Genomic DNA, 23,174 nt, shown 5'->3' with positions numbered 1-23,174 from the left:
GAACAGGGCCCAGAAAATGTCCCTCCCCTTCCCTGGGGGATCTAGAGAAGAGGGAGTGGAGAAGAATGCTAGTATAACAATATTTTGTTTTCCCCACAAGACCTCAATATTCTTTTTTCCTACTGGTTCTCAGACCAGAGCTGAAACTGCAGGTGTTAGAACTGGGATGAACTGTGTATTTGTTCACTAGGTCTACCATAACAAAGTACCACACTAACTGAGTGGTTTCAACAACACAAATGCATTGTTTCACAGGGTTAGAGGACAAGAGTCTAACATCAGGGTGCTGGCAGGGTTGACTCCTTCTGAGGGCTATAAGGGACAATCTGTTCTACGACCTCCCTCCTAGCCTCTGGTGGCCTTAAGTGTTCCTTGGCTTGTAGATGGTGATCTTTGTCTTCACATTGTCTTTTGTCTACATGTATCCACCCCTGTGTTCAAATCTCCTCCTTTCATTAAGACCACAGTCATATTGGATTGGGGCCCACTCTAATGACCTCATCTTAACTCCATCTCATCTGCAAAGGTCCTATTTCCAAACACATTCACTAGTACTGGGTGGTGGTTAGAACTTCAGTATCTTTGTTGGGGGTAGGAGGAGATACAATTCAACCTATAACAATCCCTAAGCAAAAAACTGTAATCAGGGATGCCTGGGTGGCTCAGTCGGTTGGGCAGGCTACTTCAGCTCAGGTCATAATCTCATTGTTTGTGGGTTCGAGCCCCGTGTCAGGTTCTGTGCTGACAGCTCAGAGCCTAGAGCCTGCTTCGGATCCTGTGTCTCCCTTTCTCTCTTTGTGCCCCTCCCTAGCTTGTGCTCTGTCTCTCTGTCTCAAAAATGAATAAATGTTAAAGAAAAAAAACTGTAGTCGTATATATTTTTTATAACTATATTTTTAAACCTTTATGATAAAATTCCTAAGGGCCTCATGAGGTGGACTGTGCTTTGATCCCCTCTAGCAAAAATGGAGGTTCACAGGAAATACAGCTAAACTGTATTTAGCTAGGGGCGCTTAGGTGGCTCAGTCAGTTGGGAGCCCGACTCGGCTCAGGTCAAGATCTCACTGTCCATTAGTCCAATCTCCGCATTGGGCTCTGTGCTGATGGCCTAGAGCCTGTTTCGGATTATGTGTCTCCCTCTCTCTCTGCCCTTCCCCCACTCACACTCTGTCTCTCTCAAAAGTAAATAAACATTAAAAAAAAAAAACCTTTATAAACTGTATTTAGCTAGAGGTCAGAGAGTTCACTAATTCTGAACATGTGTAACCCTTCCCTATTAATGAGAATGGATTAAGGGGGAAGCACCTGCCATCCTAGCACTGCTGTCAGCAATCTACACCAGCACAGTGGCCAAACCTAACACTGGCTCCAAAAGTAGAAATGTTAGGGTAGAACTGGAAAGATGAAAGAATGGGAGCTGAGGATAAAAGAATGAATCAATCGTTATGCAATATTGTATTTGTATCTCAAATAGGCTTAGAGTAAGAGATGATCCTATTGTGTGTTAGCTCAAGTATACCAGCAACCTGAAAGGGTGAAGCCATGTTGCTGAGACTACTTTTGCTTTTAGAACCTGACAATGTCAAATGGAAGTCTGGAAATGTAACTGGCATAGTTCTGGGAGACATTTTGGTCATGTAATATGATGAAAAACTAAACTATTCATGCCTGAGTGGGACTCCAGCAACATGCCACTATCTTTTGACTCATATTTCAGATTATATTTACTACCATATCACAATGTGATGTGACACTAACCTCACTGGTAAGATTCAGTTATATTACTTACACAAATCTTATGATAATCCTGATACTGATAATCAAATATATTGGGAAATTGGGTTAATGCTTCTTCAGGATATAAAACTGATGGAACAAATGGCCTGAGAAAGAACTAGATTGGTTAACAAACCACCAGCTACTTTCTATGCCAAAGAGTTCTGTACAAATTTATTGTGTACAAACAGTGGCAAATCAAGGGTGGGGGGAAGGCAATTAAATTAAGAACAAAAATATGAAAATGTATGTAACAGCTTTAAAGAGCAGATTAGTTGTTTCTTTAAATCTATCCTTACTCCACACTGGCTCCTCCAATTATAAGGCATATTCATAATGATATACTGGACAAATGGAATGCAGTGAACGTGATACTGCATAACTTTCAAGGCTAAGGTATAAAAGCAACATGACTTCCACGTGACTCTCAGTTTCTTGGAAACCGTACATCTTGAACTCTGCCACCACAATGTGAGGAAGCCCAAACTAGCTCATGTGGAAAGACCACATGAAGAGGCACCAGAGCCCACTGCATCCTGTCCAACTTCTTGACTTAAACGTTATAAATGCTCACTGCATGCTACTAAGTTTTATGGTAAATCTGTTACACAGCCATCAATAACCAAGCAGTGCTCAAGTAATTTACAACCCGGAGAAATAAGGATGCAAATAACTAATATAAGGCAGGATATAACATCCACTACACAGAATATAAACAAAGGGCCTTGGAAGAGGAAGGAACATAAAGAAATAAGTCTCTTTACGGGAAAGAGCAGTGGGGAGAAATGGAAAAGCCTTCACAGAAGTAATCTTTGAGCTAGGCCTTAACAGACAGAACTTGAAGGAAAACCATAGCATCAACAACAAGGAAAAGGAAGGTGTGGGGAGGGAGTTAAGATGGCAGAGAAATAGGGGAACCAGGACTTTCTTTGTCCCTCAAACACAGCTGTATTGAGGTCATTATCACTTGGAACACCCAGGAAATTGATCTGTGGAGTGGCAGAAGGATCTCCACAGTTGGAGGGAAACAGCTTGGCAGGATCAAGGCTTCCCCTCACCTTTCCTTTTGTTTCCCAGGGTTACTTCAACAAATGAATCAAAGCATACCTGGTTGAAGGTCTAAACACCCCACTACTACAATCAAGGAAGAGCTCTACAGAGGACTGACTAGTGGGATAAAGCAGCCAAAGCACAACAGAGTGCATGCAACACACGCCTAAAACACTTGCTGAAGTGCCAGGCTTTAGACAGTGTTATGATTCCTTCTTAATATAATACTCTCAGGTGCAGGACACATAACAAGCTTTTAAAACATGCAAAAGACAGAAACTTAGCCAAAATGATAAAACAGAGGAATTTTCCCCAAAAGAAAGTTCAACAAGAAATCACAGCCAGAGAATTGCCAAAACAGATATAAACAATATATGTGAACAAGAATTTAGAGTAATGGTCATAAGACTAATACTTGGGCTTTAAAAAAGCACAGAAGACACCAGAGAAACTCTTGCCTGCAGAGATCAAAGACCTAAGAACTAGTCAGGATGAATTTAAAAACGCTATCACTGAGATGCAAAGTAAACTAGTAAACTAGTTACAGTGACTAGGCAAGGATGGAAGAAGCAGAGGCGAGAATAGGTGAAACAGAAGATAAAATTATGGAAAATAATGAATCTGAAAAAAAGAGAGAGAGGAAAGTACTAGATCATGAACTACGTGATTCCATGAAATTAAACAAAATCTGTATCATAGGAGTAATAGAAGAGGAAAAGCAAAAGAAAGGAGCAGAAGATTTATTTGAACAAATTATAGCTGAGAATTTCCTTAATCTGGGGAAGGAAACAGGCATCCAAGTCCAAGAGGCAAAGATAACTCCCTTCAAAACCAACAAAACAGGTCAGTACCATGACATATCATAATGAAACTGGCAAAATACAAAGATAAAAAGAGAATTCTGAAAGCAGCTAGGGACAAAAGGTCCTTAGACTACAAGGGTAGACACATAAGGTTAGTAGCAGAACTGTCCGCTGAAACTTGGCAGGCCAGAAGAGAGTGGCAGGAAATATTCAGTGTGTTGAATAAGAAAAATATGCAGCCAAGAATCCTTTATCCAGCAAAGCTGTCATTCAGAATAGAAGGAGAGAGACTTTCCCAGACAAACAAAAACTAAAGGAGTTTGTGACCACTAAACCAGCCCTGCAAGAGATCCTATGGGGACTATGTGAGTGGAGAGACCATCACAACAAACACGAAATGTACAGATAACAGAATGGTACTAAATTAGTATCTCTAAATTATGATTCTGAATGCAAATGGACTAAATAAAAAGGCACAGGGTATCAGACTGGATAAAAAGACAAGATCCATCTATATGCTGTCTACAAGAGACTCGTTTTATTTAATATTTATTTTTGAGAGAGAGAGAGCTACAGAGCACACGCATGCATGCTGGGGAGGGGCAGAGAGAGGGAGACACAGAATTGGAAGCAGGCTTCAAACTCTGGAGCTGTCAGCACACAGTCCAATGCCGGGCCTGAACTCACAGACTGCAAGATCATGACCTGAGCCAAAGTTGGACACTTAACTGACTGAACCACCCAGGCACCCCTAAGAGACTCATTTAAAAAAAAAAAAATTTTTTTTACATTTTATTTATTTTTGATAGATAGAGACAGACAGAGCACAAGCAGGGGAGGGGCAGAGAGAGACGGAGACACAGAATCCGAAGCAGACTCCAGGCTCCAAGCTGTCAGCACCGAGCCCGACGCGGGGCTCGAACCCACAAACTACGAGATCATGACCTGAGCCGAAGTCAGATGCTCAACCGACTGAGCCACCCAGGCGCCCCTAGCAGTCTTTAATACTTCACTTACAACAATGGACAGATCATCTAGGCAGAAAATCAATAAGGAACCAAGAGCTCTGAATGACATACTAGACCAGATAGACTTAACAGATATATTCAGAACACTTTACCCTAAAGCAGAAGAATACACATTCTTCTTTAGTGTGCACATGGAACATTCTCCAAATAGATCATATTTTGGGTCGTGACACAGCCCTCAACAGGTACAAAAAAACTGAGATCATACCATGAGTATTTTCAAATCATATTATGAAATTTGAAATCAACCACAAGAAAAAACTTGGAAAGCCCCCAAAATACATGGAGGTTAAAGAACATCCTACTAAACAATGAATGGGTTAACCAGGAACTTAAAGAAGACATAAAAAAAAATACATGGAAGCAAATTAAAATGAAAACATGACAGTCCAAACCCTGTGGGATGCAGCAAAGGCAGTCCTAATAGGAAAATACAATGCAATTTAGGCCTATCTTAAGAAAGGTCCCAAATACACAACCTAACCTTACACCTAAAGAAGCCAGAAAAGGAGCAGCAAATAAAGCCCAAATCCAGCAGAAAAGGGGAAATCATAGAAATTAGAGCAGAAATAAATGTTACAGAATCCAAAAAAATAAAAAAACAAAAACAGTAGAACAGATCAATGAAACTAAGAACTGGCTTTTGGAAAAAATAAACAAAATTGATAACCCCTAGCCATACTTCTCAAAAAGAAAGGACCCAAACAGATAAAATCACAAATGAAAGACAAGAGATCACAACGAACACCACAGAAATACAAACAATTATAAGAGAACTATAAAAATCATATGCCAACAAACTGGACAATCTGGAAGAAATGGACAAATTCCCAGACACACACACACACACACACACACACTACCAAAACTCAAATGGGAAGAAATAGAAAATCTGAACAGACCCACAGCCAGCAAAGAATTTGAATCGTTTATCAAAAAAATCTCCCAAGAAATAAGAGTCTTGGGCCAGATGGCTTCCCAGGGGAATTCTACCAGACATTTAAAGCAGAGTTAATACCTATTCTTCTCAAACTATTCCAAAAAATAGAAATGGAAGGAATGCTTCCAAACTCATTCTATGAAACCAGCACTACCTTGATTTCAAAACCCCACTAAAAAGGAGAATTACATTCCAATATCCCTGATGAACCTTGATTCAAAAAAACTCAACAAGATACTACCAAATCGAATTCAACAGTATATTAAAAGAATTATTCACCACGATCAAGTGGGATTCATTCCCGGGCACAAGACTGGTTCAATATTCGCAAATCAATCAACATGATACAGCACATTTGAAGAAAGGATAGGAACCATATGATCCTGTCAGTAGATGCAGAAAAAGCATTTGACAAAGTATAGCATCCTTTCTTGATAAAAACCCTCAAGAAAGTCGGGATAGAAGGAACATACCTTAACATCATAAAAGCCATATATGAAGGCCCACAGCTAATATCCTCAATGGGGAAAAACTGAGAGCTTTCCCCCTCAGGTCAGGAACACAATAGGGATGTCCACTCTCACCATTGTTGTTTTACATAGTGTTGGAAGTCCTAGCCTCAGCAATCAGACAACAAAACGAAATAAAAGGCATCCAAATTGGCAAAGAAGTCAAACTTTCACTCTTCGCAGATGACATGACACTACATGGAAAAACCTGAAAGATTCCACCAAAAACTACTAGAGCTGATGCATGAATTCAGCAAAGTCGTGGGATATAAAATCAATGTACAGAAATCAGTTGCATTTCTATACATCAATAATGAAGCAACAGAAAGAGATATCAAGGTATCAGTCCCATTTACAATTGCACCAAAAACCATAAAGCACCTATGAATAAACCTAAGCAAAGAGGTAAATGATCTGTACACTGAAAATTATAGAAAGCTTATGAAAGAAAATGAAGAAGACAAAGAAATGGTAAAATATTTCATGCTCATGGATTGGAAGAACAAATACAGTTAAAATGTCAATACTACCCAAAGCAATCTACACATTCAGTGCAATCCTTATCAAAATAACATAAGCATTCTTCACAAAACTAGAACAAAGAATCCTAAAATTTGTATGGAACCACGAAAGACCCCAAATAGCCAAAGTACTGCTGAAAAAGAAAACCAAAGCTGGAGGCATCACAATCCTGGACTTTAACCCATAAAAACAAACACATAGACCAATGGACTAGAATAGAGAACCCAGAAATGGACAAATAAAAGGCCAACTAATCCTTGACAAAGCAGGAAAGAATATTCAATGGAAAAAAGACAGTCTCTTTAGCAAATGGTGCTGGGAGAACTAGACAGCAACATGCAGAAGAATGAAACTGGACCACTTTCTTACACCATACACAAAAATAAATTCAAAATGGATGAAAGACCTAAATGTAAGACAGGAAACCATCAAAATCCTACAGGAGAATGCAGGCAGCAACCTCTTTGACCTAGGCCACAGCAACTTCTTACTCAACATGTCTCTGGAGGCAAGGGAAATAAAAGCAAAAATGAACTATTCGGAACTCATCAAGATAAAAAGCTGCTGCACAGCAAAGGAAACAACCAACAAAACTAAAAGGCAACCAACAGAATGGGAAAAGATATTTGCAAATGACATATTAGACAAAGGGTTAATAGCCAAAGTCTATAAAGAATTTACCAAACTCAACACCCAAAAAAACAAACAATCCAGTAAAGAAATGGGCAGAAGACATGAAGAGGCGCTTTTCCAAAAAAGACATCCAGATGGCAAACAGACACATGAAAAGATGCTCACCATCACTCATCATCAGGGAAATACAAGTCAAAACCACAATAAGATATACCACCTCACACCTGTCAGGAGGGCTAAAATTAACAACTCAGGAAACAATAGATGTTGGCAAGAATGTGGAGAAAGAAGAACTCTTTTGCACTCTGGTGGGAATGCAAACTGGTACAGCTACTCTGAAAACAGTATGGAGGTTCCTCAAAAAATTAAAAATAGAACTACCCTACGACTCTGCAATTGCACTACTAGGCATTCTTCCAAAGTATACAGGAGTGCTGATTCAAAGGGACACATGCACCCCAATGTTTATAGCAGTGCTATTAACAATAGCCAAATTATGGAAAGAACACAAATGTCCGTCAATTGATGAATGGTTTAAGAAAATGTGGTACATACAATGGAATATTACTCAGAGATTAAAAAGGCTGAATTCTTGCCATCTGCAACAATGTGGCTAGAACTGGAGGGTATTATGTGCTAAGTGAAATAAGTCAGTCAGAGAAAGACAGATATCATGATTTCACTCATATGTGCAATTTGAAAAACTCAACACATGAACATAGGGAAAATGAAGGAAAAATAAGATAAAAACAGAGGAGACAAACCATAAGAGACTCTTAAGTACAGAGAACAAACTGAGGGTTGCTGGTGGGGATGGAGTAGAGGTTAAATGGGTGACAAGCATTAAGGAGGGCACTTTTCAGGATGAGCACTGGGTGTCCTTATGTAAGAGATGAAATCACTGGGTTCTACTCCTGAAGCCAACACTACACTGTATGTTAACTAACTTGAATATAAATTTTTAAAAAAAGGAAAAGTAAAAAAAAATGAAGGTGTTAGAACTTGGTGACAAAGTAGTGTATCATACAGGTCTCCTTAGAGACAAAATTCAACTTTTTTTTTTTTTTTTTCCTTATCTCTAACACTGAAAAACATCAAACTGTTTGAAGGACAGTGCAGGGAACATTAATCTAAAAGGAAACAAGGTGGAATTCTAGTGACTGACTGTAATCATATGAAATTATTAAATTTCTTGCTGTTAATCTCCATGCAAAGGGCTAACTCTGACCCTAAGAAATGAAAGCCACTTATCAACGCTTCCTTTGATGTACTGGCCAAGGCAAAACCCAGTATTTTGCTTGCTCATTGTGCCAGACCCAATATCAGTTTAATGACAGCAATTCTCTATGGTTAGCATTCCTGGGAGTTCTAGGGGTGATTATAGGGAGGCATTTGTCTTGAACCAAAATGAAAAGTGCCTAATAATAGTCATAAAAAGCTGAGTAAATTCAAAAGCTTTAATTGCTGAAATTTACCCTCACTTCCCTGATAAGGGCATGAGATTATATCTATAGGCATCAGGCTTATTACAATCTGGGAAATAATCATTACTTACCCAGCAAAATCAAAGCATTTATCTCTTTATGCTGCTCTGTACAAGTAGAAGCCTGAAGGCAGTCCCTTTGAGCTGCCTGTTCAGCAATGACTAACTTTTGAGTCTGTTTAGGAGATTCACCTCCAATATGGGATCCCTACCACTAAATCAGACTTCCTCTTAAAGTGGTCAGATAGGTAGTCCTTAAAAACAACTCTAGAATTTCTGTTCCCCTTACCTCATAAAACTTTTTTAAGGAACCCACCAGGCATAGCTTCAGGCTATCCACAATCTCCTGATGAGGCATCTGGAACACCACTCGTGAATACCATTTTGTGAGTGTGCTGTGGAGGAGGTAGTAAAGAGAGAGAGAGCGATGAACACACACTCACAGAGGAAGGCTCACAGTCTGAATGTCAGCACACAGGCGCCTCTATGCACCGATACGGTATCTAGTAAATGCATTTATGTTACAGATAAAAACATACGTTAATATGAGAAAAGATATATATGTAAGTCATACACAGAATGTAAAAATATAGGCATAATTGTGGCATTTGATACAAAACTGCTTCCAACTGAAAAAATTTCAGATATCCACCAACAGAGGACTAGTTAAATAGTGTTCTGGCATACAATAAATTCCATGCAGCAGTTAAAAAGAATTGGTTGAGATTCTTTGTATTGATATGTGAAAATATCTGCAATATACAATTTAAGTACATAAAACAAGTTAAGAAATAGTATACATAGCAATATGCCATTTTGTAAACATACATGCACCACCTATACGTGTTACTATGCACATAAGTGAGAATTTGAAAAGTATATATACTTCAAACCTTTAGTGGTGGTCAATAAAAGATGGTCCACGAGGAACCTTCACTTTCTAAATTTCTGCAGGTATCTGCATGAACAGGTCTTGTTTTTAATCAGAACAAACAAAAAAATCCCTCATTCCTAGGGGGGAAAAAACACCAAGACAGAGCCCCCATTCTGAAGAAGACCAGACCACATTTGAGGCAACAAACTTACAGACCTGACAAGCTTGCTAAACAGACTGCATAAACTAATAGAAAGATAAAGGAGAAAATAGAGTTTAGTATTCTTTTCTAAAGTATACTTTTACTATAATACAAAATATTCAAAAAGTATTTGCTGGATTTACAATAAGATTAGGCATCAAAATGAGGTAACCAAACAAAATGGAACTGAGTAGACTTACAGATTGATGCTTGCAACAAAGCCAACCACGGAGCGCATGCCTCGGTTGGGGTCATGGTAAACATCCATCCCAATCACCATTAATTGTTTCTGGGTTAGAAAACAAAAAACAAACCAGAAAAACCAAGCAATCCATCACCCCATCTTCAATTATTATCTGAACCCCAAAAGCAACATATGAAAATGAATTCTGGAGGAAGAAAGAGACTGGAATCAACTTGACATTTTTTTAAACACTATGAATAAGTCAGAGATCTAGAATAAGGATCAGCATGCTTTTCCTGTAAAGGACCGTACAGTAAATAACACTGGGCTTTGTGAGCCACAGTCTCTGTAGGAACTACTCAATTTTGTCTGTCATTACAACACAAGAGCAGCCACAGTTAGTCTGTAAAGAAGTATAGCTATATTCCAATAAAACTGCATTTAAGGACAATGAAAATGGAATGTCATATAATTTTCATGTGTCAGAAAATATCAGTCTTATTTTTATTGGTTTCAACTAAGATTATAGAAACCATTCTCAGCACGTGGGCTACACAAAAGCAGGCCATGAACCATTTAGACCACTAAGCATGGAGAATAAGGATAACTCTATGAGGAAAACTAGGAAAATAGCTAGGTAGGAGTCTCTGGAGAGCTAAATTGAATGAAGAAACATCTCAGCATCACTCACCAGAGGAATATCCACTCCCCAGAGCTCACCACCCAATTTACAATTAATCTGAAGTAAAATTTTCTGGGCCACACTCCGAAGCCTGGTTGGCTGACCAATGGTTCGAACATTGATGACCTATAATAAAGGGGTGTGGAGAAAGGGGACACTATAAGCCTGTCAGATGATATAAACAATCCTGAAGTAAACACTACATTTGTTTAAGAAACCCCAGTTAGCAGGCAATACACTATGCATGACTAGCTCTAATTCTAGGATTTCTATGTAGGCATGCACGCGCACACACAACACACATCAAAACAAAAAGACAACCAAAACCCAAAAACTTTCAAAAGGATCTCACACAGAATAAATTAAACAAACAAACGAACAAACAAACCTACTTAGGATTAACAGCTTTCCCCTTTCAGAGTGAAGCCTATACTCTCAGAACCCAGTCATGTGAAACCACCCAGCAGCTCACTGTCTGAACCAGCAAGAGTACTCATTTGTGGATATGAAGGCAGTATTTATTTACAAAGAGCCTCTGCTTTTCACCAGGTTACTCTAATAAGGGGAACTTTCCACCAGAAGGGTTACACATGATGGCTTCTAATAGTAACTTCAGTTTTTGAACATCTGTACCCCTCTTTTCAAAACCTCAAGGGAGGTTATAGAGTTTCCATGTATGCCTCCTGCCTAGCTCTCCACTCACCTGTGAGGGCACAGGAGCCTGCACACAGCACAGCTTTTTAATAGCCCCATAGAGATCGTCACGTGTTCCCATGATGATGCAAACAACCATCTGTATCTTCCTCTTGAAGAGATAAAGTACATATAAGTCAGGCTTTGGAAGTCGCAGGGGACCTTGATGGGACTCCAGCTGTGGGCAGTCTAAGAGCCTGTGAAGTCATAGGACCTTTAAGGCAAAAGGGACTGAAACAAAGAGGGTAGACACTCCAACCCCGAACAGGTCCTTGAACCTTTGCTGGATTCAGGGCTTCTTTGTAGAAATACGGGATAGAATACCATAAATTATCTAGAGGTGGCCCTGACTACCTGAGTTCTTCCTTAGGAAAATTAAGATGCCTGAACAAGGCAGGCTTGAAAATTTGCAAAGATTACTTTTTAGTTGCTGCTTTCAATTCCCTAGAATGCTTTTACCACTCTCTTCAGTAAACCAAGCACCTTATTACATTCATACCACAAAACTGAGCAAACATGGAATGCAATACCACAAGAAAAGATTCAGAACCAAGTACAAAGAAATGAAGCTACTGCCAAATCTGTAAGTGGCTTTTCCTAACTTCCTGGTTAGGAGAGAGAATGATATTGCCAGCAGCATATCTCATATAAACATCTGTGATCCCTCACCATTTAAGAGATCCAACACTGGAAACAGAGGATCTTTCAGCATAAATAAAGAAAAGTAGCACTGAAGGGAAATGAAAGTGCCAATCCTTTATGCCAGAAACAGCTATTAATGGTAAATCAATAATATATTATTCCAAATCAAGATTAGTGTTAGATTAAGACTTCTCAGAGAACACACGTTCCAGCAATCACATCAAAGAGCTTCTGAAGTCACGTAGAACACAGGCTGCACACTGGGAGCCTATGAGTTGGATCTATCAAACACATGTAGCTTTTTAGTCCCTGCAATGAGTTACATGTTTTTTTTTTTTTAATTAACATTTAAACATATGGAGGGGCACACACATACAAATCCAGATTTTTTGCTTCTACTGAAAAACAAATAAATCGAAAATTAATTTGATAATGCTGGGCTTTTATCTGCAGTCATGGGGTTGATTACTCTCTTAAGTTCACTATAGTCCCCTCCTAGCCCACTACACTTGTGTTTCTCATCTGGCTCCTGCAGACATGTGTGGGATAATAAATAAATAATAATAATAAATTAATGAGTAAATAATAAAAATAATAATAAAATATAATAAAACAGCATGCCCTAAAGACGACAAAGAGACAGTAAGACCAAGATGAGTTAAGTTTGGTAAACATGAATGAAACTTCTATCCATGCTGCATGAAAACTGTTGGAAGTACACTCTTCTAAAGAGAACATGAACAAGTATGAGATTGGGGAGTTGATGCACTACACTGGGCAATTCTTCTGAAAGCACAGCAGAATTATCAATGATCAGGCTCAGGGAGTAGCCACGGCAGAGTACAACTAGCATGGGGAACCAGAAGGAAATTACAAAGACAGAATATGAGGGTGCTGCTCTGGGTGATAACCCAGAGTTGGGGATCAGAGAGATCCCAGAAAAATCTAATTCCAGTACTGATCTCACAACAATGGACTCTTCAAGTCAAAGACTAATTACTTCCCAAAACATTTGCTCTGCTTTTGTTCCTTAAGCTTCTTCCTCCGTTTTGTGTGCAAACAGGTAAGAACCGCAGGCTTGAACTACTGAGTTATGAGTGCTATGACCTGCTCAGCTGCAGCGCTCACAATCAGCTATCAGGACTGAGCTGATGGCCCAGGTGCCAAGTTCATCGCCAGAGCAATTCAAATCTTAAGCCAGACCAGACCGTGACAGTGCAGTACTGAATTGTGCAAAATGGCACTGGGCCCAAAAAGTTGCTTTCTGAGCACAACATGTTCTATACAGATAACGAACTAAAGTTAAGTCAGCTATTCTCTCCGTCAATTACGTGAAAAAAGAACACCAGAGTGAAAGAGACTACTGCCAACATAGAATGAGAGAATCAATTAACCAAAGGGCATGAAGACTACTTGGTATAGTATTTCATGTGTACATGAGTAAGACACAGATTTCTTGGCATCATAAACAGCAGACTGATAAGCAAGAGAATTTAAAATCAAGTATGCAAGTATTTTAAAACAAGCATTCTACTCATATACTCAAATTAGTTTATTACCTCAACTCCTAGCATGGATTGAATGCTTCTGACATAGGTCTCAATTCGATCATCCTTTAGTTCAACCCAGGCTGGTGGGCTCAGACGCATACCAATGGGGCCAGCTATCTTTTCCAACATATTAACCAGTTCTCGGGCCTGATCCATTGCTCTCTTTGGGTAAAACAGTGCCCAGAAATGCATGGGGACCTAGGAATAACCACAAGCTATTTTTAGCACTTCCCACAACTTAAACACTCCAAACTCACACCCAGGAGATATTAGTCTAGAGAAGAAACTGCTTTTAATTCTCTCTTGCTTGAGTCCTTTTTGATCTAATTCCTATAACTAACATAGTTGTGGGTGATAAGTAAACTTTGGCATACTCCCACAGTGGAACACTGTACACTTGTAAGTATACTTTTCCTTTAAATATATTTCAATAAAAAGTTTTAGAAACAGATGTACTTTATGCATGGCCAAAAAGACCACATTAGCCAAAAACATTTAAAAATACTGATACACAATTTTGTTCTTCAGTTCTCTTGGTGGGAGACTGTTTTAATTACTTCTTTCATGGATAAAAACATCTTCAAGGAACTCCCAGGGAAAATCCAGGAAGATAAAGGAAAATAAATGGGAGACTGGGTATTAAGCTTGCACTACATGAATTACCATAGCAATCTATTTCCTTTTCCTAAGTCTATGGCCAACCAAAGTGCTTCCCTCTAACAACTCATCAATTTGCTCTATTTGAAGGACCCCTGTTTAGCAGATAATTCAGGATGGGAATTCAGTTGGTACTCTCCCTTAAAAAGAAGACACTGAATCATTCCTGCTTTCTAATTTCCATATTTTTAGTAATACTGGTCCTCTCTTCACCACCTTAAAAGTCACTTACAGTCAAGATGGAAAGGTCTCTGGTTACTTCCTTAATCCAGTTTAGTTCCTGAGATGTGATAAATGAAGTATTTCTTAAGTTAATTCTTTCCATTGGCAGAACACGTCCTTCAATCTATAACAGAAAACAAAGTACACATGACATGAGTCATTTGCAAACACTAATTTAGGAAAAAACACTGACGCTGTTCTCTCTTGGGCCTTGTCAACTCCACTGTATAGACCTGTTCCTGTTATAACCCCTGAGAATGGCACAAAAATGAAACTGCTAGCAATGAGTCCAGGTCAATAAAACCCTGGACAAATACAGGTAAAATTTTTATAGGCAAGGCTTTTTAATTATTGAAGTTTCCAACATGGTCTCCCAAAACAAGGATTAGAAAGCATTATCTCTTTAGAAGTAGACAATGCATATAAAACAACTATAATTTCAAGATAAATAGGAATATAATCTTTAAAAATATTTTAAGGGACAAATTGCAAGTAGAAAATTAAAAGTAAGGGGCGCCTGGGTGGCGCAGTCGGTTAAGCGTCCGACTTCAGCCAGGTCACAATCTCGTGGTCCATGAGTTCGAGCCCCGCGTCGGGCTCTGGGCCGATGGCTCAGAGCCTGGAGCCTGTTTCCGATTCTGTGTCTCCCTCTCTCTCTGCCCCTCCCCCGTTCATGCTCTGTCTCTCTCTGTCCCAAAAATAAATAAACGTTGAAAAAAAAAAAAAAAGAAAATTAAAAGTAAAATTTCTTTTTTTAAAAAGAATTCTTTTAAAGTTTATTTTGAGAGAGCGAGCGAGCACACACACATATGTGAAGGGCAGAAAGAGAGGGAGACAGAATCCCACGCAGGCTCCACACTGTCAGCGCAGAGCCTGATGTGGGGCTTGAACTCACAAACTATGAGATCATGACTTGAGCCAAAACTAGACGCTTAACCAACTGAGCCATCCAGGTGCCGAAAAGTAAAATTTCTCAATAAGGCTGAACATAAACTATACCTACTATTATACTCTAAAAAGAAAAGCAGGCAGGAAAAGACATAAATATAATGAAAGAACAAATTAAAGTTAGGAATAAGTCAATCAGATCTAAATATCCAAACACAGGAAAATAATTTAGTTGATATAACAGCATAATGAACTATTTTGCAAACATTGAAAACACTTTTTTTCTATAATTTATTTTTTATAATCCACATCCAAGTTAGTTAGCACATGGTGCAACAATGATTTCAGGAGTAGATTCCTTAACTCCCTTACCCATTTAGCCCATCCCTCCTCCCAAAACCCCTCCAGCAACCCTCTGTTTGTTCTCTATATTTAAGAGTCTCTTATGTTTTGTCCCCCACCCTGTTTTTATTTTTGCTTCCCTTCCCTTATGTTCATCTGTTCTCTGTCTTAAAGTCCTCACATGAGTGAAATCATGTATTTGTCTATGACTAACCTTGCTTAGCATAATACCCTCTAGTTCCATCCACGTAGCTGCAAATGGCAAGATTTCATTCTTTTTGATTGCCGAGTAATACTCCATTGTGTGTGTGTGTGTGTATATATACATATATACATATATATATATGTACACCATTGTGTATACAATGTGTGTGTATATATGTATATATATATATATATACACACATATATATATATATATATATATATATATATATACCACATCTTCTTTATCCATTCATCCATCGATGGACATTTGGGCTCTTTCCATACTTTGGCTGTTGCTGATAGTGCTGCTATAAACATTGGGGTGCATGTGTCCCTTCGAAACAGCATACTTGTATCCCTTGGATAAATACCTAGTAGTGCAATTGCTGAGTAGTAGGGTAGCTCTATTTTTAATTTTTGAGGAACCTCCATACTCTTTTCCAGACTGGCGGCACCAGTCTGCAGCCCCTTTGTAACAACAGGTAATATGATCCTGTTTTTACAAAAAAATAAATAGTAATGTATGTATCATAAAAATTGAGTCTGGGGTGCCCAGGTGGCTCAGTCAGTTAAGCATCTGACTTTGGCTCAGGTCATGATCTCAAGGTTCATAGGTTCAAGCCCTGCATTGGGCTCTGTACTGGCAGTGCAGAGCCTACTTAGGATTCTCTCTCTCCCTCTCTCTGCCGCACCCCCACCGCTTGCACTCTCTCTCAAAATAAACTAAAAAAAATTGAATGCATCTACACTTAGTGGTGATTATCTCTGGGGATGTATAATTACAGAGGATTTTTACTTTCTATGATCTCTACCATTTGCTTATTAAAAAATAACAGAGGTGGGGCACCTGAGTGGCTCAATTGGTTGAGCATCTGACTTTGGCACAGGATCTCACAATCTGTGGGTTTGAGCCCTACATTGGGCTCAGAGCCTGGAGCCTGCTTCGGATTCTGTCTCTCCATCTCTCTCTGTCTCTCCCCTGCTTGCACTCTGTCTCTCTCTCCCAAAAATAAATAAACATTAAAAAAATTTTAATACAAAAAAGTAATAACAGGGGCTCCTGGGTGGTTCAGTCAGTTAAGCATCTGACTCCGGCTCAGGTCATGGTCTCACAGTTCGTGAGTTCAAGCCCCACATCAGGCTCTGTGCTGATAGCTCAGAGCGGAGCCAGCCTCAGATTCTGTGTCTCCCTCTCTCTCTGCCCCTCCCCTGCTTACACTCTCTCTCTCTCTCCCAAAAATAAAAAACATAAAAAATTAAAAAAAATATATCTACTTATTTCATCTATAATCAAAAGAAATTTCAATGATTTAATTACCATTATCAAAATCTAACATAAAGAATAACAATGCCCATATTAGCAGGAATGTAAGGAATCAAACTCATGATATGAAAGTAAAAACTTGAACCTTAAACCTTGAAACTTGAGCCTAGAAGGCAACTGGCAATATACAACAAAAGCACTAAAAACATAAGTGTCCCCTGACCTAATAATTCCACTTCCATAAATTTGACTATGAAAATAAACATGTAAAAAGATTCAGTTACAAGGCTCTTCACTGAATAACTATTTCTAACAGAAAAATACTAAATTCAATTTGAATGTAAAAGAAAAGGAAATTGTTAATAAACTATCTGGCAGCCATTAAAATATTCAGAAAAATATTAAATGACATGGAAAAACTGAGGGGAAAAAAGGAAACTATATGAATACATGCTATGTGTGAGTGTGTGTAAGCATGTAAGCATGCACATACATACACACACACAAATCCAATGAAGGTTATGTACCAAAATGTTAAGAGTAGTTATCCTGATACAGCAAGATGAACTTTTTTCTTCTTTGGTTTATGTTTTCTATGTCTTCAAATTGACACTTAATAACATGAAAACATGTTCAGGATATGATATTAAATTAAAAAGAAGATGTAAAACCATACACAATATAATCACAACTTTGTAAGAAAAAGATTTATTCTCACAGAAAAATGTGTAGGGAAAGGAAATACACCAAAGTATATTTTATGTTATTTTGTTATGTTATGTTATTTATTTATTTTTTGAGAGAGAACATGTGTGAACAGAGGAGGGGCAGAGAGAGAGAGGGAGAGAAAGAGAATCTTAAGTAGGATCCACGCTCAGCTCAGTACAGAGCCCGACACAAGGCTTGATCCCACAACTTCGAGATCATGACCTGAGCCGAAATAAAGAGCTGGACACTTAACAAACTGAGCTACCCAGGTGCTCCTGAAGTTATCTTTTATAAATATCTAAAATAAGTCACCGAGATATCATCTTTGGATGATGAAATTACTGATGTTTTTATTTCTTTATATTTTCTAAAATTTCAAATTTTCCTTATTCACTATCCATTACTTTTATTAAAACAGAGAAAAAGAAATTAAAAAAAAATTTTTTTAACATTTCTTTATTTTTGAGAGAGAGAAGAGTGTGAGCAGAGGAGGGGCAGAGAGAAAGGGAGACACAGAATCTGAAGCAGGCTCCATCCAGGCTCCAAGCTGTTAGCACAGAGCCCGATGTGGGGCTCGAACTGTGAGATCATGACCTGAGCTGAAGTTGGACGCTTAACTGATTAAGCCACCCCGGCACCCCGAGAAAAAGAAATTTTTAACAAGGAGTCAACTCAAAATGCAAAAGAATTACAGAAAAGACAGAATTAATTATTTTGGTATAATCTCGAAAGCAGGTGAAAAATAATAACAGCTAATGTTTACTGAGCACCTGCTATGTGTCACATATTATACGAAAGATGGTACCATTTAAGTTTTTATAATTCAATCATTATCCTCATTTTACAGATAAAGAAACTACAATATGCTACGCAATTTGTTCAAAGTAATTAAGATGGCAAGTGGTAGAGCTGAGATTCAAAGCCAAATAAAATGTTTTTTTAATGTTTATTTTTGACAGAGAGAGAGAGACAGAGGGGGGAGCTGCAGAGAGAGAGGGAGACACAGAAGCCAAAGCAGGCTCCAGGCTCTGAGCTGTCAGCACAGAGCCTGACGTGGGACTTGAGCCCACGAACCCTGAGATCATGACCCGAGCCACAGTTGGATGCCCAACCGACTGAGCCACCCAGGCGCCCCCAGATTCAAAGACAAATAAGCAGATACTGAAGGCCAAGGACTCTACCATCTCATGCTGCCTCTGCCCTATGGATCACGCTGCATAAAATACAACATAGCAGATTCCAGCAAACCGCAGGTAGAAAGGGCTGTAAGAAAATTCGATTGTGTAAGACTAAGACTCTCTATGCCTACAGAAAGCATGACAATAGTATATTCAAAGAATCACAAGTTACTTCTTGGAGAAGAAAAAAAAAGAAAAGGACATACAGAACCTTAAGAATTATTTGGGTTGGAAACCTGAAAATGAGGTAAATTGTAAGTCAATATTCCTTGTGCCATCTGCCTGACTAAAAATTAACACCTCGGAGCCCTGGGAAATATAGAAGAAAAATCTGTAAGAGCTAGTAGCAAATTAAGATAAGGAAATTCAAATATTATGACTAGGACCCAAAAAAAGTATAATAATAAAGCAAAACTCCAAAATAAAGATAAGGTAGGGAGCTATCAGCCAGTTTCATTCATTAAGCTCTTAAAATTGCTGGTCAATGCTGGTTCCTACTCCACTACATCCTCCAGTTCACCTTATGTACATCCTTCTGGAGACAGAGTCCCCAGCGCGCCAATTCATTGCTAGCTGTCTCATTCTTCGAAATTCTCTGCAGCAAGCATTCCAAAGCATTATGGTGCTGTTTGGGGCTCAGGTTGATCTGCTGGGTTAAATCCTAAATAGAATTAAGACAGAGATAATGTTATAAGTATTACTTTCTCCAACATGAAGTTAAACCCCAATGTGTCCAAAACATTTCCAAAAGAAAACCTCTTTCCCATTGAAATCTGTAGAATTTTCAAATACCTCCAAGGATTTTAATAAACATCTGTCAGGAATGTGAATGAGGTCTACAGTTAAAATTTTAACCATAAAAGAATTTGAAATGTTATTGTTTCTTTCTCCCATATGACCTTATCTCTTTCTCAAAGCCAGGTTCTGAATTTAAAATTCCTAAGAAAGTCTATGAAACAGGAGCAAAGGGGGCTTGATTATACCTATTTAATATTTCAGAAAAATATGGGGGAAAGCGTTCTGTACCCAGCACAGAGTCAAACATAACAGAATGGAAAATCACATCCAGTCTTAATCTTCATGTCATACTACAGAGCACTATATTTAATGTCACCATAAGACACTTTTTGTCCAATGTTTCAACAATAATAGGTGCTTTCTAAATATTATTGTTGAATGAATTATCTATCTAGAAGGTGTATATGAAGACTATCACATAAGTGAGTTCTTTATTTTTCTGAGACCAAAGAACAGTACAGTTGTTCCCTGCAAGGCAGTCATTAGCACCAGTCAACGTAGCTACACAGATAGCTCTGTGATCATAAAATCATTAGGTGACTGAGCCTTGTAAGGAAGGAGCCTTGACCTATGTAAGAAACAGAGAAGGAACAAAAGTAAACATGAAAGAAATCTCTTACAAGAATGTTAAGCTTCACTTCAGGCTCTTGACGATGTTACTGAAAATAGTCTGTGGCATTGGAGACAGGAATGGATCCAAGGGTAACACAGACAAGGGCTGAAAAAGTGAGGCAGCACAGTAGTTCAAGTGTGGAAAGTCCCAAGCGTTACAGACAGAGTGGAGGCAAAGCACTCTGGCTCTGGATTCATGCTGCTGTGCACGTCTCTGCTTCTCAGCTATTTCCTACGGGGGCTGAGCCTGACACCTCCTGGACACTCCAAGCCCCAAGATAAACTTTTATCCTTTCACGTCAGCCTCTGACTTGTGGATTGCCTTTTGCTACATTATCTCCTCCACTCCTTCAAATAGACTGAAGGCTTGTAGCAATGCTAGAAAAACTCAGTGCTCTCAAAAAACCTCTTATGATCATATGACTAGCTTACAGTCATCTATTTGATTGGTTAGGGTTAAAACAGAGATACTTGTTTCCTTTTACCTTATAATCCAATCATTCCATTGTTCTAACACTTTTCAAAAGGGAAATCTGATCAGCTTTTTCATAGCGTGTGGGAAGGGACATTGGATCATGTTTTAAAGAAAGGAGAACTGGAGCCTGGAAGAACAGACCTACCCAGGTGATGCCACAAGCCTGCCCAGGTCTAGCTCAAGCTGCTATCAAAAAGGACTTCCATTCAACATGGGCAGTTCTCACCTTCATGGCTCTGAAGTCCTTCTTCATCTTCTCAGGGATTCCAGTCATGAATGAAAGCTCAGGCAGCAGCAGGATTTCGCCTTTCAGCAGCTTTGAAGAGAGAATGGAAAGCAAAAATAAGGAAGTAGAAGATTGTCTTGTTCCCGTGACCTGACAGACATGCCATGCTCATGGCTGGGCCTGCAGGGACATAACTGGCACACTAGGGAACATAAAACCCCAAAGAGGGCAATGAAACACTGCAAGTATTTTACCCTTTTCCCTTCAGTCACAATACTTTGAGCCTGTTGTATTAGGTAAAGGGAAAAAAAATATTTTTTAATGTTTGCTTATTTTTGATACAGAGAGAGAGTACAACCAAGGGAGGGGCAGAGAGAGAGGGAGACATAGAATCCGAAGCAGGTTCCAGGCTCCAAGCTGTCAGCACAGAGCCCCATGCTTGAACCCAAGCTTGAACCCATGAACCATGAGATCATGACTTGAGCCAAAGTCAGAACCCTAACCGACTGAGCCACCCAGGCACCCTGGTAAAGGGGAAAATACTGATATGGTAAAAAAGAAAGGAAAAACTAGAAGAAAACAATCTGTCCCTCTTGGGCCTCCATACAAGCTAAGGTGATACCTCCATCTCATCTAACCCATTGATCTTCAGCTTTCTCACCTAAGACCGAGGAATCAGTATCAAGGCACTTTCCCCGGCCCCTAGCCCTGTTTGTTAAATGTCTACAACTTCCCTAATGGATGCAGTGCTCTAATCTTTAGCAGCAAATTCTTTCTTCCTTAACCTAACTTGCTCATATGGATACTTAGCTCCTCACTACGGGGGCTTCAAAAGCCAAGTCCTAGCCGTGCACAGCATTCCCCAACCACATTGTAACTCTGCTCCAGGGTCCCCAGCACCATGGATGAAGATGAAGAACTTAAGCTGGAAGTACAAATCTGACACTCCCCACTCACCATCCCTTGGTTATTCTGTCTCTCACTGGGCCTGTGGATCAGCAGTGGCTGGTCCTCTTCCTTAATTGTGATCCCATAGTTTTTGCTAGAGCAGGGCAGAGGCAGGAAAACATTTCAGAAGCAGCATCACTACTCTTAACAGCAACACAGTCTGACTCTTAACTAGCACTGAGGCACACAATTTGCATAATACCCTTGTCAAGAATCCACTAGAAACTCATTATAGCGTATTTATAGCTGGAAAAGGCAGGCTCAAGTTAACACTGCAATTAAATGGAGGAGAAATTGTCTAATAGTCCAGGGAAAAATTTGCTTAAAACTGTATCAGGTTGAAGGCTTGGGCAACTGGAAAGGCAAAATGATAGTCAAATGATTAATGACTCGAATTTCATCTCTCCAACCAGACTTCTAAACCATATAATTTGAAATATAATTCAAAGCCCTGGCTTTAATTTATAAAGTAACTTCCAAATGCACTAAAAGAAATGAAATTATAAGGGTAGCATATTCAAATCAAATCCCACAAACAAACTCATTCAACCTTAGGTGTATTACCAATCCAATTATTTTAAAAGTGTCCTGCTGTTTGCTACTATGGAACTCAATATCCTGCAATAGAATGGTAGATTACATTCCACACCCTCCCAAAGGCACAAGCCCAGTCAGTCTCTTCTTTCCACCTGTAGTATTCCAAGAATGTGATCTCCTTCCCATCAGACATTGTGAAGCTATCTTTTGGTGTCTTATTCCAATCCACATCATCAATGCGATAGGTACGATTGTTGTATCGGGTTATAACAATATTGCCAACCAGAAGCTTAGTGCACTCATCCTGGAAGTTTTCTTTGTTCTGCTGATACATGGCATGCCTTTGGAAAGAGACAAAAGACTGTTCATCATATTTGTACATGCAGAGCACAATGAAAAGGATAGGGGATGCAAGTAAGTACCTCAGGAATATGATCACAGCTATATAGCACCAGAAGGCTCCAGTTGTCTCTTTAAAAAATTTTTTTTTTCAACGTTTATTTATTTTTGGGACAGAGAGAGACAGAGCATGAACGGGGGA

The 23,174-nt window shown here is 39.0% G+C and overlaps 1 protein-coding gene across 2 annotated transcripts in view; it reads right to left on the bottom strand.

The window, feature by feature from the left end:
* The window catches only part of PIWIL2 (piwi like RNA-mediated gene silencing 2), a 75,533-nt gene that overhangs the window by 32,519 nt on the left and 19,840 nt on the right, over nt 1-23,174 (bottom strand). For both annotated transcript variants that reach the window (XM_047092154.1, XM_047092155.1), the window contains exons 10-19: nt 22,786-22,974; nt 22,106-22,190; nt 21,149-21,238; nt 19,558-19,698; nt 14,461-14,574; nt 13,581-13,769; nt 11,390-11,491; nt 10,696-10,812; nt 10,021-10,109; nt 9,034-9,139 (exon numbers count right to left, since the gene is read on the bottom strand). In XM_047092154.1, coding sequence (XP_046948110.1) covers nt 9,034-9,139; nt 10,021-10,109; nt 10,696-10,812; nt 11,390-11,491; nt 13,581-13,769; nt 14,461-14,574; nt 19,558-19,698; nt 21,149-21,238; nt 22,106-22,190; nt 22,786-22,974 — 1,222 coding nt within the window. The remainder of the gene's footprint in view (nt 1-9,033; nt 9,140-10,020; nt 10,110-10,695; nt 10,813-11,389; nt 11,492-13,580; nt 13,770-14,460; nt 14,575-19,557; nt 19,699-21,148; nt 21,239-22,105; nt 22,191-22,785; nt 22,975-23,174) is intronic.

The sequence above is a fragment of the Lynx rufus genome, unplaced genomic scaffold (genome assembly GCF_022079265.1).
Source record: "Lynx rufus isolate CCGP_SWC_20201006 ecotype Redwood Valley unplaced genomic scaffold, mLynRuf1.p SCAF_3, whole genome shotgun sequence".
In the NCBI taxonomy this organism is placed as follows: domain Eukaryota; kingdom Metazoa; phylum Chordata; class Mammalia; order Carnivora; family Felidae; genus Lynx; species Lynx rufus.
This window is presented reverse-complemented; position numbering and strand designations above follow the sequence as displayed.